The 16812-nt window shown below is 45.5% G+C and overlaps 1 protein-coding gene across 3 annotated transcripts in view; it reads left to right on the forward strand.

The window, feature by feature from the left end:
- PIKFYVE (phosphoinositide kinase, FYVE-type zinc finger containing) overlaps window positions 1-16812 on the forward strand; it is a 96141-nt gene that overhangs the window by 63872 nt on the left and 15457 nt on the right. For all 3 annotated transcript variants that reach the window (XM_024200970.1, XM_024200971.1, XM_024200972.1), the window contains 9 exons: window positions 517-630; window positions 2778-2886; window positions 2999-3153; window positions 4220-4310; window positions 5707-5767; window positions 13465-13620; window positions 14888-15008; window positions 15504-15599; window positions 16010-16093. In XM_024200970.1, coding sequence (XP_024056738.1) covers window positions 517-630; window positions 2778-2886; window positions 2999-3153; window positions 4220-4310; window positions 5707-5767; window positions 13465-13620; window positions 14888-15008; window positions 15504-15599; window positions 16010-16093 — 987 coding nt within the window. The remainder of the gene's footprint in view (window positions 1-516; window positions 631-2777; window positions 2887-2998; window positions 3154-4219; window positions 4311-5706; window positions 5768-13464; window positions 13621-14887; window positions 15009-15503; window positions 15600-16009; window positions 16094-16812) is intronic.

Consider the following 16812-nt stretch of genomic DNA (forward strand, 5'->3'; position numbering starts at 1 on the left):
GAGTAACCCTAATACTCCTGTCCTCCTAATTAATTAATCTTGAGCATGTCAAAAAGGAAAAGGGACGGTGTTCTATACTATAGTTTGTACCTCCATTCTAGAAGTACAGCATGTCTAGAAACTGGCACTATCTAATCACGCTGTTCTGTGCAGTGCTGGGAGAGGGGGGGTTGGCAGCCCTTCTAGGAATAAGGGACTAAACATGATGGAACCAGCAGTCCATAGGCAGGCTGCATCGGGGGGAAATGATCAATCCTGTGTTACCAAACTTCGCTCCGCTGGTTTATAGCATGGTTTGTGTACTCATTTTACGTAAGAGCTAAACGGCACGTTCTTGATAGTGTCCTGGAAGGCTGAGGTATTTCAGGCACTGCCAGGTACCTCCAGGGCTCTTTCTGGTACTCTGTGCTCCAACTGAAGGAGAATCACCAACAGCAAAAGGGTGGGAGAGATGCAATGGAGCAGGGTGGTGTTTGTTTTCATTTTCACACAAGGTTGTTTTTTTTTTGCTCTTAGCTATTCTCCAATCCGGCTGCTAGAGGTATGTGTCCCACACCCCAAAATCTACATCAAACGTCAAGCTCCGTTAAAGGTTACTATTCTGCAGGATCTGAAGGATTTCTCTCAAAAGTATGTCCTTGTTTTGTTTTTCTTCACCTATCTTGGCAGCCTCTTCTTATTTATGACTTAAACCTTAATTACTAGAGGACGTGAAGCCATCCTTTGCTGAAGAAACTAGAGAAAACATCTGTTAAATACATTTGCAGTAGCTTAAAATATAAGAGCTTGTAGCAAAACAATTAATTGAAATGCTCAAGAGTAAGGAAATAAGGTTCCTATACCAACCTTAACTCCGACCCTCTCCACCTATTTTCTGAGGGTATGTCTACACAGCAGCTGGGAAGTGTGGATCCCAGCTTGGGTAGACATACATGTGCTAGCTATGTTCGAGCTAGCACAGTAAAAATAGCGGGCGGCCCCAATGACATGGGTCATGACTCAGGCTAGCTGCCAGAGTACAATCTGGTTCGACCCCTGTGTACGTACTTGGGCAGCTAGTCCAAGCCACTGTCCTGCTGCTGCTCTCACACAGCTATTTTAACTGCGCTAGCTCAAGCAGAGCTTGTACATCTACCCAAACTGCAAATTGTACCTCCCAGCTGCTACACAGGTGTACCCCGAAGACTCTTTCCTCCTCCCCGTCTGCCTGGTGTAATTATACTTTTTAATGTGGCTGGACTAAAGAGTTTTGGTCCAATGTCTCTCTTTTTTTTTTTTGTTTTTTTTTTTTTTTTAATGTCCTGATTTCTATGTAGCTATCTCAAGTGGCCAAACGTGTTCTTACAGAACTTTCCTAAACTAATTGGAAAGGATTACATCGTCAGAAAGCTGATCCTGGAAGCATGCTGTTACAATGGAAATCCTCAACCTATAAGTGAGATTGCTGCCACTCTCTAATACTCAAAAAATGGGGAGGAGACGCTGTACTTGGAAGCTTAATTTGAAAAGACACAAGTGACCCCCCCCCCCCCCCCCCCAAAAAAAAGTATCCAGGTTCTTCAGTGCATTGTTTTGAACTGTCTGGCCTTCTGATGCTCTCAACGTGTGATTTCAATTTATAAAATATTAAAAGGAAAATTGTTTCCTGAGCAGAACCAGTTTTACTGAATTTGGTTTGATATCACACTTTTCATTGCCACCTAGTGTTTATTTTTAGCTGACTCTAATTGGGCAGCAGGGGATTGAATGTAATTTGATTTGTTGCCTCAGACTGCAGAAGAAACTGGTTTTAGATTGTTTGGAGAGGTGGAAAAGATGCGTGGGAGAACTGGCAACTTATCACAATCTTCTGACTACTGCTCCTAATGCAGGGTTCCCATACTGCTGATCTCTTTTTAGTATCTATTTGCTACTTGTCATAATTCCAACAGGTTATTCTGTTCAGTACTGAAATATTCAAGAAACGGTGAGAAGAGATGCTCTTTCCTACTTGGCTCTGGTTTTCTACATTGTAGTTCAAAGCCCTAGGTTATCCTTAAACCAGGAAGGTACAACAATGCTCAGTTTGCGTTGTCATTTTTAGTAGACAAAGGTGGTAAATGTATTCTAGCTGTTCATTACCTTAACCCTGCTTTCTTCACATACTCTGTCATGAATGAGCCCTGGTCTACACTGGGGTTTGGGAGGAATTGATCTAAGTTAAGCAACTTCAGCTACGTGAATAACGTAGCTGAAGTCGATGTACTTACGATCGACTTACCGTGGTTTCTTCACCGCGGTGAATTGACTGCTGCCGCTCCACTGTCGACTTTGCCTGTGCGTCTCTCGCAGCGCTGGAGTACAGAAGTCGACGGGAGAGCGCTCGGGGATCGATTTTATTGCGTCTAGACTAGACGCAATAAATCGATCCCCGCTGGATTGATTGCTGCCTGCCGATCCAGCGGGTAGTGTAGACATATCCTGAATGACTCTGTGTGCGCCTCAAAAGGGCATGCCATAGGTTAGTAATCTGGACAGAATAGCAAGCTTCTTCATGATCTTTTGGAGTCTACAGAATGCTCCTTTTAAGGGCCTAGTCTTGCATCTTGTTCGTGAGAGTAGACTTACTCACTTAAGTTGTCCCACTGAAGTTTAATGGGACAAGCTGTTACAGGGTGGGGATAGAGTTTTGCAACCTAGCATCAAATTTGAGTTTGTTCTACTAAAGATCACTTTGGACCACATTTTGGCTCTGAGACTCTGAATGGTGTCTGAAATGTTTTATCCTCCTACCACAGGGTATCACAGGTGTATCTTGCTGTTGATGATCGTCTCACTTCTTTGAAAACTGATACTTTCAGTAAAACAAGGGAAGAGAAGATGGAGGACCTTTTTGCACAAAAAGAGGTAACGTGCTGCTTCTGCACCAGTGAAATGCAGGGCAAAAATAGAACATTATTGTACCAGTGTAACACTGCTGGTGGCAGAGTACTGAAAAATCTAAATTTTTCTTTGGCAGATGGAAGAGGTAGAGTTCCGGAACTGGATTGAAAAGATCCAAGCAAGGATGCTTTCACCTTCATTGGACACCTCTCAGCAGTTGCAGTCAGTCTTTGAGTCTCTGATAGCTAAAAAACAGAGCCTCTGTGAGATGCTGCAGGCCTGGAATAACAGGTAAGAGAAATGCTAGCAACCTAGGTAGGAGATCCTGCTGCACTTTCTCCCCATCAAGTTTGTTGCTACTACAGCATAGCAAGATACTGCAATATCTTGCTAATGACTAGTCATATTTACATGTGAGTGTTTGAAGGTGAAAATTTAATGAGTGGAGTTATATTTATACAGACCACTTGTAAATGGCTAGACTTCAATGAGTGGCATTATAGATTATCTATTTCAAGCCCTGTTGTAGAAATTGCCCAGACTTATTGGAGAATCACAATTTGTATGGGAAACGGGGCACAACTGAAATAAAGGTAGAAATGAGGAGATAGCCCATATAAGGCAATTGATCCTCTGCACAACACTTTGAAGTAATCTTACAGCTGAGCAAATTTGAAGAGAAACATTTTAAACACAGGCAAATTATCATAATTTCTCTATTCCACTTGCAATTGTTTAAACTATCTCATGTGGCCCATGTGTGACTTTGAAAACTGTTCTGACTTCAACACCACGGCTCTACTGTGAGGTGCGAGGAAAAGAATTATCTGTTAATGGCTAATTGCAACCTTTTTTTTTTTTTAGTCACACAGAACATTTATTAAGTACCAGATGTGACCAGAAAATATTATGAAGACACACATTTTACTAAACCTCTTTAGAGATTGTCCCCAGAATGTCTGAGGGCTGTTCTGCACTGCCGCTTAAGTCGATGTAACTTGCATTGCTCAGGGGTGTGAAAAAGCCACCCCCTAAGCGATGCAAATTACATTAACTTAAGTGCTATTCACACCAGCACTAAGTCAGCAGCAGATGCACTCCTGCCAACATAACTTCTCCGTCTCCATGAGAGGTGGAAGCTATGCCGACGGGAGAGTGCTCTCCCGTCGTCACGGCACATCTTCACCAGACGCGCTACAACGCCGCAGCTGCATCGGTGCAGCTGTGCTGATGGAGCGCAGTAGTGTAGACTAGCCCGGACGCAATTGTTCTAATTGAATATACTATTATTTATTTGTATTACCATAGTGCCTAGGCATGTAGTCGTGGACCAAGGATAATTCTGCTTCTCTTTTAGATTACAGGATCTCTTCCAGCAGGAGAAGGGTAGAAAACGCCCCTCAGTACCACCGAGCCCTGGAAGACTGAGACAAGGTGAAGAAAACAAGGTAATCTCATTCTGTTACCTTGAAACCGCCATTCTGGTTAGAACCAAACTTATCTAAAATAGCTTCTCCCATCTTTCAAAAAGTTTAAAATAACTTTCCTACTCAGACGATGTTGCACCATGAAACTACTGAACCTCTGAAGGGTTCTAAAACATTACATGTTATCTGGCGTTCTGTGCAGTTATAGTGAAGACAGTGTTAACTTTAAAAATACAAAAGCTTACATTTGTTCTTCAATGCTTGTAAACTATCAATATTATGTCAATCTAAAAATGAAGACTGATGTTGAGGCTGTTATTTCCAGTTTGGAAGACCTTTATGCACTGGCTTTTGTATCACAATATAATTGGTGATTTAGTTCAGAGGAGGTTGCTTAACGGTTTACCTTCCTATTAAGTTTTATGGTTAGCTCTCATCTTACTTGAGAGAGGAAAAAAAACATGAAATATAATGAAAGTAAAGCAAACGTTGTAAGAATGTAGGAAGTATTGGGTAAAATTCTGATGTAAAGGGACCCAGTGGAGATAGGGAAGGTGTTGAAAGGAATTATTGTGTCCCAAAGGGTTATACGTTGTATCTGGTGATAAACTCACTAGCATATAAAATAAACCCAGTGTCCATGTACAAGAAGGAAGTAAAACTAAAAGGAGTTGCAGCATAATCCAGGTTTCAGATGGAAAAGAGGAAAGAATGCAGGATGAAGATAGTGTAATTATAAAGAGGTGGGAAATGGGAGTATTGTAGAGCTGAAATTTTAAGTGTGTTAAAATTACATGTTAAATACTAGAACTGTAAAACATTACAAGTGTAACTGTTTGACAGATATTTTGTTAAAATTGCAATCTCATAACTTTATAGCATTCTACATGATGACATCTGTCCTTTCTGTGTCCAAAGCTAGCTAACCTTTGAATGAACTCCTTTTTTAGTTTGAAAATGCATTTGATTTTTTTTTTTTTAACACTACACTATAAAACTTAATAGTACAGGTAATGAGCATATTTCCTTTGGTATAAATCTGAAAATGTCACTTATGGGAGATAGTAATTAATAAACTCTAAGAACTCGTGGCACAGGGCTCTAACTTGAGAGATAATGAAGAGAATGGTCGGCCATGATGGCAGTAACCTAAATCCTACTGTCTCTCTCAGAGTGCAGCTCTTACTTTTTACAGACACGAGCAGACTTACAGAATCGTATCTTAAGACTTGCACATCAAGCATATATGGTGGTGCTGCAGAAGCTGAAAATGCTGGGGGTGGGGTGGGGGCTCTGCTTTTGCAAATGTGATGCTGCTTCATTTTGTATTTGCCCCATCATAGGGGATAGAGCTGAAAAGAGAATGGGACTACTGGCTGCTTCCTCAGTAATCTGTGTTCTGTCCATCTTTTCACAGATCAGTGCAATGGACGCCTCTCCCCGCAATGCATCTCCAGCCCTACAGAATGGAGAAAAAGGTCTGTTTAGATAATGTGTTCTAGTAAGGACATGATAGAATTGCTCACCTCATCCCCATCTCATCTGAAATAATTAAAGCTGCTAATGCATCCGTATAGGTCTGTTTTCAAACTTTCCATTTTGAGACCATTACACTACTCTGTGATACAGATACATATCTTTTCCTGTATTCAGTTACGACATAATGGATACCATTTCCATGTAAATATCCCTAACAAAGAAGGAGAGAATGGTACAGAATCAGAATTCTTTTCACGTCCACATAGCGTTATTGTACAAGTTTTCCTGGAAGAATTAATGACCTTTAAGGTTTTTATCTTAAAACTCTTAAAGGCTGCAAAATCCCAAAGGTGCAACATGTCACTGAGCTCTAGAGACTAGTTTGAAACAATGGGCTTGTCTAAATGAACACTTAGTTTGTGGCAGGCTGGGGTGTAAATCTACCCCGCACTAGTCTGCCATGCACTAAGTGTCCACGTGGACCCTGGTGCTGCTCTAAAAGTTCCCTAGTGTGCAATGACCTACTTCTGTTTCAAATTGTTTGGCACAAACCACTCCCCCAGCATGACGATTACCACAGGGCAGTTTCTTAAAACGATTAAGATATATTTTGGTCTTGTCTCGTATATCTGGTACCAGTCTGGGTTAACCCTGCCTTGCTGAAGTTCAAAGCTATAGCTCAGTTGTGCAGTTGGTTAATGTGTACTGCAAGACTGAGCAGTATTCATGCATGATGGAACTATTGTCTTAATTGAATTCTGCCATACAGGAAGGATTATAGCATAAATTGGATTGAAGTACTATAAAGCTTATTAGTGTAAAAATTGCCTTTGTAACTGTCCTCATTGCGTTTGCACATAATTGTTACACTCTAATTTTAAGAGATTTAAGCCACTAGCCTCAAGGTTAAAAAGAACCATCAAAATGTGAAATCAATGTAAACTTATGCGGTGATCATTAAGTCTTGGAAACCATAGCTCTAAAAGAACTGTCTATTCTTTTCAATGCATTATTAACTCTAAACCCTAATGAGGCTATTTTAAATGTAATCTTAATTATTTTGCTGATTACTTTTATTTATCACTAACTATTAACAGTACATTAGGTTAGAATGTAGCATGGACTGCTGGAAAACAGCTAGTCCCTGTCAAAGCTTGGTTTTAATCTGCCTCTCCTAAATATTGTCATGACTGAGGGGAAGAAGCTGCATCTCATTCCCATTGCGAAAAACCGTAGTCATCTCCTGGTTCAGATTTTTATACTAAATTGCATATTACGTTTTCATTTCAAGACATGCTCGTTATGGGTCTCGTACGTTGCAAATAGGAATATAATACTTCCAATGCAGAAATGTTCTTGCAAAGTAGAGAAATTTTAAGGGTAAGGATTACTGAAAGTGAGATACTGTAACTATTTTCCCATGGAGTCTTTTGAGTGGTTGTTCAAGGCAAGTTGCATATTATCTTAGTAATATGGGAGCGCCAATGTTTTCAGTTTCTTTCAAAAGTTACAGGAACTCCATCAAGAGGAGTAGGTTGAGAGCTCTAGATTTTGATGTTATAAAATCTAATGAATTGAAATGTTTCTTAAAAATTCATGGGTGGGTGTTCCTCTACGGTATCTGCAACCCAAACATCGTGGGTGAGAACTGCAAAGTGACATGGGCTAACTTATTGTCAGAGATGAATGGAATGCAGTAAATGAATCTGCTGCATAAATGGTGAAAAGGAAACTGGATTTCTTATGTTCTCAATTGTAATATAAGGATTTATTAGTAACAATATTATAGAAGTTTCGCTTGATCATCACTTTAAAGTTTCCAAAAGCTCTGACTATAGAAGCACTCTGAATAAAACTTTCAAACATTTTTGAAAGCGACTTGGATGCTTATCCCATTAGGAGACTAAGCAGCTGGAGTTTCTGAGGCCTGGTCTAAACTAGAAAATTCAGTTGGCATAACTACATTGCTCAAGGGTGTGAAAAATCCACACCCCCAAGTGGTATAATTAAGCCAACCTAAGTCCCCCTGTAGACAGAACTAAATTGACAGCAGAAGGCTTCTGTCGACCTAGCTATTGTTTCTAGGGGAGGTGGATTAGCTACACCAACAGGAGAGTCCCTTTGGTCGGCCTAGGTAGCGTCTGCACTGATGTGCTGCAGCGGCATCTAAGGCCTGGTCTACACTACGAGTTTAGGTCGACTTTAGCCGCGTTAAATCGACTTAAGCCTGGACACGTTTACACTACGAAGCCCTTTCTGTCGACTTAAAGGGCCCTTTAAACCGGTTTCCTAACACCACCTCGACAAGGGGATTAGCGATAAAATCGACCTTAGGGGGTCGGAATTGGGTTAGTGTGGACGGAATTCGACATTACTGGCCTCCGGGAGCTATCCCACAGTGCTTCATTGTGACCGCTCTGGACAGCACTCTCATCTCAGATGCACTGGCCAGGTAGACAGGAAAAGCCCCGCGAACGTTTGAATTTCATTTCCTGTTTGCTCAGCGTGGAGAGCACAGGTGACCATGCAGAGCTCATCAGCACAGGTAACCATGATGGAGTCCCAGTCCCAGTCCCAGGATCGCAGAAGAGCTCCAGCCTGGACCGAACGGGAGGTACAGGATCTGATCGCCATCTGGGGAGATGAAGCAGTGCTCGCCGAACTCCGAAACAGTAAAAGAAACGGCAAAACATTAGAAAAGATCTCCAAGGCCATGAAGGACAGAGGCCATAACAGGGACGCGCGGCAGTGCCGCGTGAAAATTAAGGAGCTAAGGCAAGCCTACCACAAAGTCAGAGACGCAAACGGAAGGTCCGGGGCAGAGCCGCAAACATGCCGCTACTACGCGGAGCTGCATGCCATTCTAGGGGGTGCAGCCACCACTAGCCCAAGCGTGTTCTATGAGTCCCTCTCTGCAAACGGGGAAGCGGGTTCGGCGGACGAGGAAGATGAGGATGGAGAGAACATAGATAGCTCACAGCAGCAAGGAAGCGGAGAAACCAGTTACCCCAACAGCCAGGATATGTTTGTCACCCTGGACCTGGAAACAGTAACCCCCGAACTGACCCAAGACCCTGAGGGCACACAGGGGACCTCTGGTGAGTGTACCTTTGTAAATATTACACATGGTTTAAAAACAAGCGTGTTTAATGATTAATGATTAATCTGCCCTGGCAATCGCGGCCAGTACAGCTACTGGAAAAGTCTGTTAACGTGTATGGGGATGGAGCGGAAATCCTCCAGGGACATCTCCAGAAAGCTCTCCTTCATGTAATCCCAAAGCCTTTGCAAAAGGTTTCTGGGGAGGGCTGCCTTATCCCGTCCGCCATGGTAGGACACTTTACCACGCCAGGCCAGTAGCACGTAGTCTGGAATCATTGCATAACAAAGCATGGCAGCGTATGGTCCCGGTGTTTGCTGGCATGCAGACAACATCCATTCCTTATCGCTCTTTGTTATCCTCAGGAGAGTGATATCATTCACGGTCACCTGGTTGAAATGGGGCAATTTTATTAAGGGGACATTCAGAGGTGCCCCTTCCTGCTCTGCTGAACAGAAATATACCCCGCTGTTAACCACGCGGTGGGGGGGAGGGGTGAAGTGACCATCCCAGAGAATTGGGTGTGAGGGGGAGGGGAGTTAGTTGGGTTTGTGCTGCATGTTAAACCTGAAATCGCAGCCCCTCCTTTTACATTGCAAACCCATTTTAAATGGCACGGGTGCTTGGTATGGGAAATGAGGGCAGAACTGTTTGAAACCATCCCCACATGTTAAGAAGGTTAAAAAAGCCCAAAGACTATATGTCTTACCATGGCTGCCTGCAAGCTGAAATCTGTGTCCTGGCACTGCGTGAGTGATCTCTCACACCAAACCAGGAGACTCTCAATATAAGAGGAAAAATGCGACCTTGTAACGAAAGCACATGGGCTGTGTGATGTTGTGAACAGCAAAATCTAACGTGAAAGAGTCTACCCATTGTTCTCTAAAATGTATCTTTTTTAACAACCTCTCCCTTCTCCACCAGCTGCAAATCTTACTCCTTCGCAGAGGCTAGTGAATATTCGAAGAAGGAAGCGAAGGACGCGTGACGAAATGTTTACTGAACTTCAGACTGCCTCCCACGCTGACAGAGCACAGCTGAATGCGTGGAGGCAGTCAATGACTGATTTTAAAAAAGCCCAATATGAGCGAGAGGAGAGGTGGCGTGCTGAAGATGAGAAGTTGCGTGCTGAAACGCGGGCTGAAGAGGAGAGGTGGCGTCAACTTGTAATCAGAAAGCAAGAGTCGATGCTCCGGCTGCTGGAGCATCAAAGTGATATGCTCCTGCGTATGGTTGAGCTGCAGGAAAGGCAGCAGGAGCAGAGACCGCCGCTACAGCCCCTCTGTAACCAGCAGCCATCCTCCCCAAGTCCCATTGCCTCCTCACCCAGACGCCCAAGAACACGGTGGGGGGGCCTTCGGCCACCCACTCACTCCACCCTAGATGATTTCCATAGCAATAAGTTTTAAAGTTTTAAATTGGAGTGTGTCCTTTTCCTTCCCTCCTCCCCCACCCATCCCGGGCTACCTTTCCAATTATCCCCCTAGTTGTGTGCTGAATTAATAAAGAATGCATGAATGTGAAGCAACAATGACTTTATTGCCTCTGCAAGTGGTGCTCGAAGGGGGGAGGGTAGTAGGGGAGGGTGGGGTGGTTGGTTTGCAGGGAAGTAGAGTTAACAGGGTGGTGGGGGAGGGGCAGAGGGTTCATCAAGGAGCAACAAACAGAAGTTTCACTCCGTAGCCTGGCCAGTCACAAAACTGGTTTTCAACGCTTCTCTGATGCGCACCGCGCCCTGCTGTGCTCCTCTAACCGCCCTGGTGTCTGGCTGCGCGTAATCAGCGGCCAGGCGATTTGCCTCAACCTCCCACCCCGCCATAAATGTCTCCCCCTTACTTTCACATATATTGTGGAGCGCACAGCAAGTAGCAATAACAATGGGGAGATTCTTTTCGTTAAGGTCTGAGCGAGTCAGTAAGCTGCGCCAGCGCGCTTTTAAACGGCCAAATGCACATTCCACCACCATTCGGCACTTGCTCAGCCTGTAGTTGAACAGGTCCTGACTGCTGTCCAGGCTGCCTGTGTATGGCTTCATGAGCCATGGCATTAAGGGGTAGGCTGGGTCCCCAAGGATCACGATAGGCATTTCAACATCCCCAATGGTTATTTTCTGGTCTGGGAAGAAAGTCCCTTCCTCCAGCTTTCGAAACAGAAGAGACTGCCTGAAGACGCGAGCATCATGTACTCTTCCCGGCCAGCCCACGTTGATGTCGGTGAAACGTCCCTTGTGATCCACCAGGGCTTGCAGCAGCATTGAAAAGTACCCCTTGCGGTTTATGTAGTCGGTGGCTTGGTGCGCCGGTGCCAAGATAGGGATATGGGTTCCGTCTATCGCCCCACCACAGTTTGGGAATCCCATTGCAGCAAAGCCATCCACTATGGTCTGCACGTTTCCCAGAGTCACTACCCTTGATATCACCAGGTCTCTCATTGCCCTGGCAACTTGGATCACAGCAGCCCCCACAGTAGATTTGCCCACTCCAAATTGATTCCCAACTGACCGGTAGCTGTCTGGCGTTGCAAGCTTCCACAGGGCTATCGCCACTCGCTTCTCCACTGTGAGGGCTGCTCTCATCCTGGTATTCTGGCGCTTCAGGGCAGGGGAAAGCAAGTCACAAAGTTCCATGAAAGTGCCCTTACGCATGCGAAAGTTTCGCAGCCACTGGGCATCGTCCCAGACCTGCAACACGATGCGGTCCCACCACTCTGTGCTTGTTTCCCGGGCCCAGAATCGGCGGTCCACGGCATGAACCTGCCCCAGTAACACCAGGATTTCCACATTGCTGGGGCCTGTGCCTTGTGAGAGGTCCATGTCAATTTCCTCATCACTATCGTCGCCGCGCTGCAATCGCCTCCTCCTCAGCTGGTCCTGGTTTGGCTTTGGCATGTCCAGGAGGCTCTGCATGTTTTCCAGGACAATGCGCGTGGTGTTCATAGTGCTCAGAATTGCCGCGGTGATCTGAGCGGGCTCCATGATCCCAGTGCTGGCTATGGCGACTGGTCTGAAAAAAGGCGCGAAAGTAGTATCTGACGGACCAGGGGAAGAAGGGAGGGAGGGAGAGAGGGAGGGAGGGAGGGGCGAGTGACGACATGGCATACAGGTACAGGGAATTAAAATCAAGAAAGGTGGCTTTGCATCAGGGAGAAACACAAACAACTGTCACACAGAATGCCCCCCCCCAAAGATTGAACTCAAAAGCCTGGGTTTAGCAGGAGGAAGGGGGGGAAGCAAATGAATACAGAATAAATCTATTTTTTACATCTTAAGACGACGGTGCAGCATGACTGATAGCCCTTGGCATTTTCTGGGTGCTTGGCAGCAAATACTGGGCGCTTGGCAGTTAGCCTTCAGTTCTACTGCACAATCTGATACCCACTGCAGTATGACAACGATGGATACCAGTCGTAATATACTATCTACTGCCCAAAAGGCAAGGGGTTGCTGCTGTGTAGCAATGTTGCCCCATCCTGCGCATACTACATCTGATAACCATCATCATCAAGGCAAGGGGGCTGGTGCAATGCAGCCCCACGGCTGCCAGCCCCATGTCTGCCAGCACCCAGATAGCCCTCGGCCTCTTCTGGGTGCTTAGCAGACAATATTGGGCACTTGGCAGAAAATAGCATACTACGACTGATAACCATCATTGTCTGCCCGGGTGCCCATGATCGACAGCCACTGCAGTACGATGACGACGGTTACCAGTCGTAATATACCATCTTCTACCAAAAGGCAAGGGGCTGGTGCAATGCAGCCCTACGGCTGCCAGCCCCACGACTGCCTGCACCCAGATCGCCAATGAAGGCTACCAGTCATGCTGCACCGTCTACCGCCAAAAGGCAGTAAGCTGCTGCTGCTGTTTAGCAATGCAGTCCCACGTTTGCCGGCACCCGGAAGACATATGGTGACGGTGAGCTGAGCTGAGCGGGCTCAATGCTTGGCGTGGTATGTTGTCTGCACAGGTAACCCAGGTAAAAAGGCGCGAATCTATTGTCTGCCGTTGCTGTGACGGCGGGGGAGGGGCCTGACGCAATGTACCCAGAACCCCTCGCGGCACTGCTTTGCATCATCCGGGCATTGCGATCTCAACCCATAATTCCAATGGGCGCCGGAGGCTCCGGGAACTGTGCGATAGGTACCATAGTGCAATGCGCCGGAAGTCGACGCTAGCCTCGGTACTGTGGACGCGGTCCGCCGACTTCATGCACTTAGAGCATTTTAGGTGGGGACACACACAATCGGCTGCATACAACCGGTTTCTATAAAACCGGCTTCTATAAATCCGACCTAATTCTGTAGTGTAGACATAGCCTAAGTGTAGACAAGCCCCAAGTCACTTTCAGAACTGTGACTTAAGTGCTTTTGGAAACTTTTTCCTGCTACCCCACCTAGCATTTGTGCTCTCATTATGCACTGCTCCTCCACTTTCCAAGTGAAGGATCTGTTATATCACATCACACATATATGTGAGGGAAAAATGGTTACCCAAGTGAATGTCAGTTTTTAGTGAAGGGTCGGGATGGAAGCAGATATTAGTTTTGGTTGGTAATCTTACTGCTTTCCTGTGTCCTTGTTCTTTTTTGTATGTTCAACAGACGACCGTTTCTTGACAACCCTGTCAAGTCAGAGCTCCACAAGCTCCACCCACCTCCAGCTTCCTACCCCACCTGAAATTGTGTCGGAGCAGCTGACAGGGGGACCTTCCTTTGCCAGTTCACTCTCTGAACCAGACACCACCAGTAGCTCAGAAGGTACAATTCAATGACTCTCTTATCTCCCTCTCCCTTTTGGTTTTGTGAGACGCCACGTAGTGGCTAGCATATGAGAGTACTGGTTACTAGATTAATGTGACTGCCTCTCTAAGTGATGGATGGTGCTGAGAACCAAACAGTTCACTCGGCCGACTGAGTGCCTAAAGCTCACCAAAGTGGACTAAATATTTTGAAGTGTGCTTGAGTATTGCAACAGGCTTCAATGGTGGGAACCAAAATAGTGTAAACTTATAGTAGTGGTGTCCTGTATCATGTAACCTGTGATCCAGGGCATCTCATCAACCTTCTTCAAATGTTTGAATGGTACCTAACTGTGTCTCAAAAATACATGTGCTCCTCTCAAGATATGCTTGTTGCTAAAGGTTCTGCTGCAGCTGCAGAAGAGCTATTGGCTTGTTACTGCATTCTAATGAAGAATGGCCATGAACCACTCTCCTCCGGAGGGAAGGCCATTGGTATCCTCCTTTCTCCCTATACTTTCTTCTCCATATCACTGACCCTTCCCTCTTTGAATGAAGAGTAGATTCATGTTCTTCAACACTTAGTTTTGGCCAGAAAGGAATCCTTGTGAGAGAAAGGCACTCTCCTTTCTCCTGGGGCTGAATATCCTGGAGAACTCTTTTATCCAAGGTCAAGATCTGATCTTAGACTTATTTCAGGCAGGCATATCTGTCACAAGGGCGCAGTGCTACAAGGCCATCCAGCCGATGTAACTGAACCAATATTGCTGCATTGCGAGCTGACCTCCACCAAACAGCTTCTCTGAGCGAAGCTTGATCCAGGGAGATGTTAATAGGTTGGCTGCAAAAAAGGGCCGTTACAGTGCAAATTTTCACAAGCTGTACCATAATCAGCTGCATGAGACTGTTCATATATTCAGCAAAATGGCTCCGGGGATAGGACCTTTGGGTTGGAAATTAGGCAATCTGGGTTCTATTCATGGCTCTTCCACAGACTCCCTGTAACTTGAGGCAAGTCACTGTTGGGCCAGATTTTTACATTTGGGCACTTAATGGCAGTCTACCTTTTAAGAATTTGGCCCTTAACCTCACAGCCTCAATTTTTAAAATGGCAATGATACTTACATTTACATGTGAATTTCTTTGACATCCTCCAGTGAAATGTATGATAGAACAAGGAATTTTTTATTTCCCAAGATTACTGCCCATGTGGAAATTCAAGTAAAGTTTGATTGTTCTGGTGTATGCTTCATGACCCACAATTAATAGTCATACCCTCATTCTAGATGTATTTGATGGACACTTGTTGGGATCTACAGACAGCCAGGTGAAGGAGAAATCTACTATGAAAGCTATTTTGGCAAATTTGTTGCCTGGAAACAGCTATAATCCCATTCCATTTCCCTTGTAAGTAATATATGGTGCTAGCAATGGGCATGAAAATTGTGTTGTGTCAAATACAAAACTGATGTCCTGGCTTAGTTTCTCTGTTCAGCAAGAGCTGTTGCACAGATTTCTGTAGCTAATAGTCATAACTTGGCTTTCCCTGCACATAAACATCACTGGATTAATAGTGTGTTCATAACATCCAAAAGTATATAACTTGCTTGAAGCGAACCCTGTTTTCTTTAACATGTTAATCTTTCTACTCTCCATCACCACCTGTAGTACATAATGGAATTTTAAATTACTCTAGCCTGTGGCTAATATGCCGCCTACAAATATTTGTGATGAGAGAAGCCAATACCTTTTACAAGTTCATATGAGGCATCCAAGTCACAGAATCACTTGTCTGGGGTGTATTTGGTGAAATCTGAACTTCACCAAAAACTCCACCTGTTGCTCCTTCACTTGCCTGGAGCAGCTATCATAAAAGAATAATCTATTCTGGTTTTTATACAGTGACCCAGATAAGCACTACCTAATGTATGAACATGAACGGGTACCCATTGCAGTCTGTGAAAAGGAACCAAGCTCCATCATAGCTTTTGCGCTCAGGTATTTAAATTGATTCACTCTTCATTGGGTTTATCCCAAATGTCTAAGAAATCTTCAGTGGCCTTTCTGTTCAAGGAACATGTGAAAACCCCTTGCAGCCGCTACTTCTATAAATGTGAGACTTTCTTCTAGCCCCATATGAGAGCTCCTTGCGAAATTGAAGTGACAGCCCTTGTATGTGGGGAAATTAGACTGTCTGCAGCTTTCTGAAAAATCCTTTTAGATAAAATAACTAGAGTTCAGAGCTAGTTGTTACAGAACAGAGTAAAATAGTTTCTCAAGGACCTTGTGCTACAAGGTGGGTATCCTATCTCTAGGGGGTGGTTCTCCTCTGCTGCTGCCTCTGAATTAAAGCAAATGGGTTGGTATTGTAGGAATTGTAACATAAACTGTTAATCTTTCCCTTTCAGTTGCAAAGAATACAGAAATGGCTTAGATGAGTTATCCAAAGAATCTCTGAAGAGCAGTTCTGAAGAAGGGCTTCCACCAAACAGGTGACAGACTGGCTCATAGCAGGCTTGGCAATATTCTAGAGCAGCGGTGGGCAAACTGCGGGCTGCATCTGGCCCACCAGCCGTTTTAATCCAGCCCTCATGCTCCTGCTGGGGAGCAGGGTCTGGGGCTTGCTCCGCTCCAGTGCTCCAGCTGGGGAGCAGGGTCCGTGGCCACTCTACACAGCTCCTGGAAGCTGCGGCCTGTCCCCCCTATGGCTCCTATGCATAGGGGCAGCCTGGGGGCTCTGCTTTGCACAACCAGTGGGAGCTGTAGGGGCGGCGCCTGTGGACAGGGCAGCGCGCCACAGAGCCCTTTGGCAGTGCCTCCACTTAGGAGCTCTGGGGGGGACATTTTGCTGCTTCTGGGAGCCGCTTGAGGTAAGCGCTGCTCGGAACCTGCACCCCTGAGCCACCCCCTGCATCCCAACCGCCAGCCCTGATCCCCCTCCTGCCCTCCGAACCCCTCTGTCCCAGCCCAGAGCACCCTCCTGCACCCCAAACCCCTCATCCTCAGCCCCACCACAGAGCCTGCACCCCCAGCCAGAACTCTCATTCCCCTCCTATACCCCAACCCCAATTTCGTGAGCATTCATGGCCCGCTATACAATTTCCATACCCAGATGTGGCCCTCGGGCCAAAAAGTTTGCCCACCTCTGCTCTAGAGAGAGCTGAGTGTGGTCATGGTTTGGGGGGAGGGGGAGCCAAAATCATAGCTGGGG

Source organism: Terrapene carolina, unplaced genomic scaffold, assembly GCF_002925995.2.
Source record: "Terrapene carolina triunguis isolate 2854851 unplaced genomic scaffold, T_m_triunguis-2.0 Scaffold62, whole genome shotgun sequence".
Taxonomy (NCBI): Eukaryota; Metazoa; Chordata; order Testudines; family Emydidae; genus Terrapene; species Terrapene triunguis.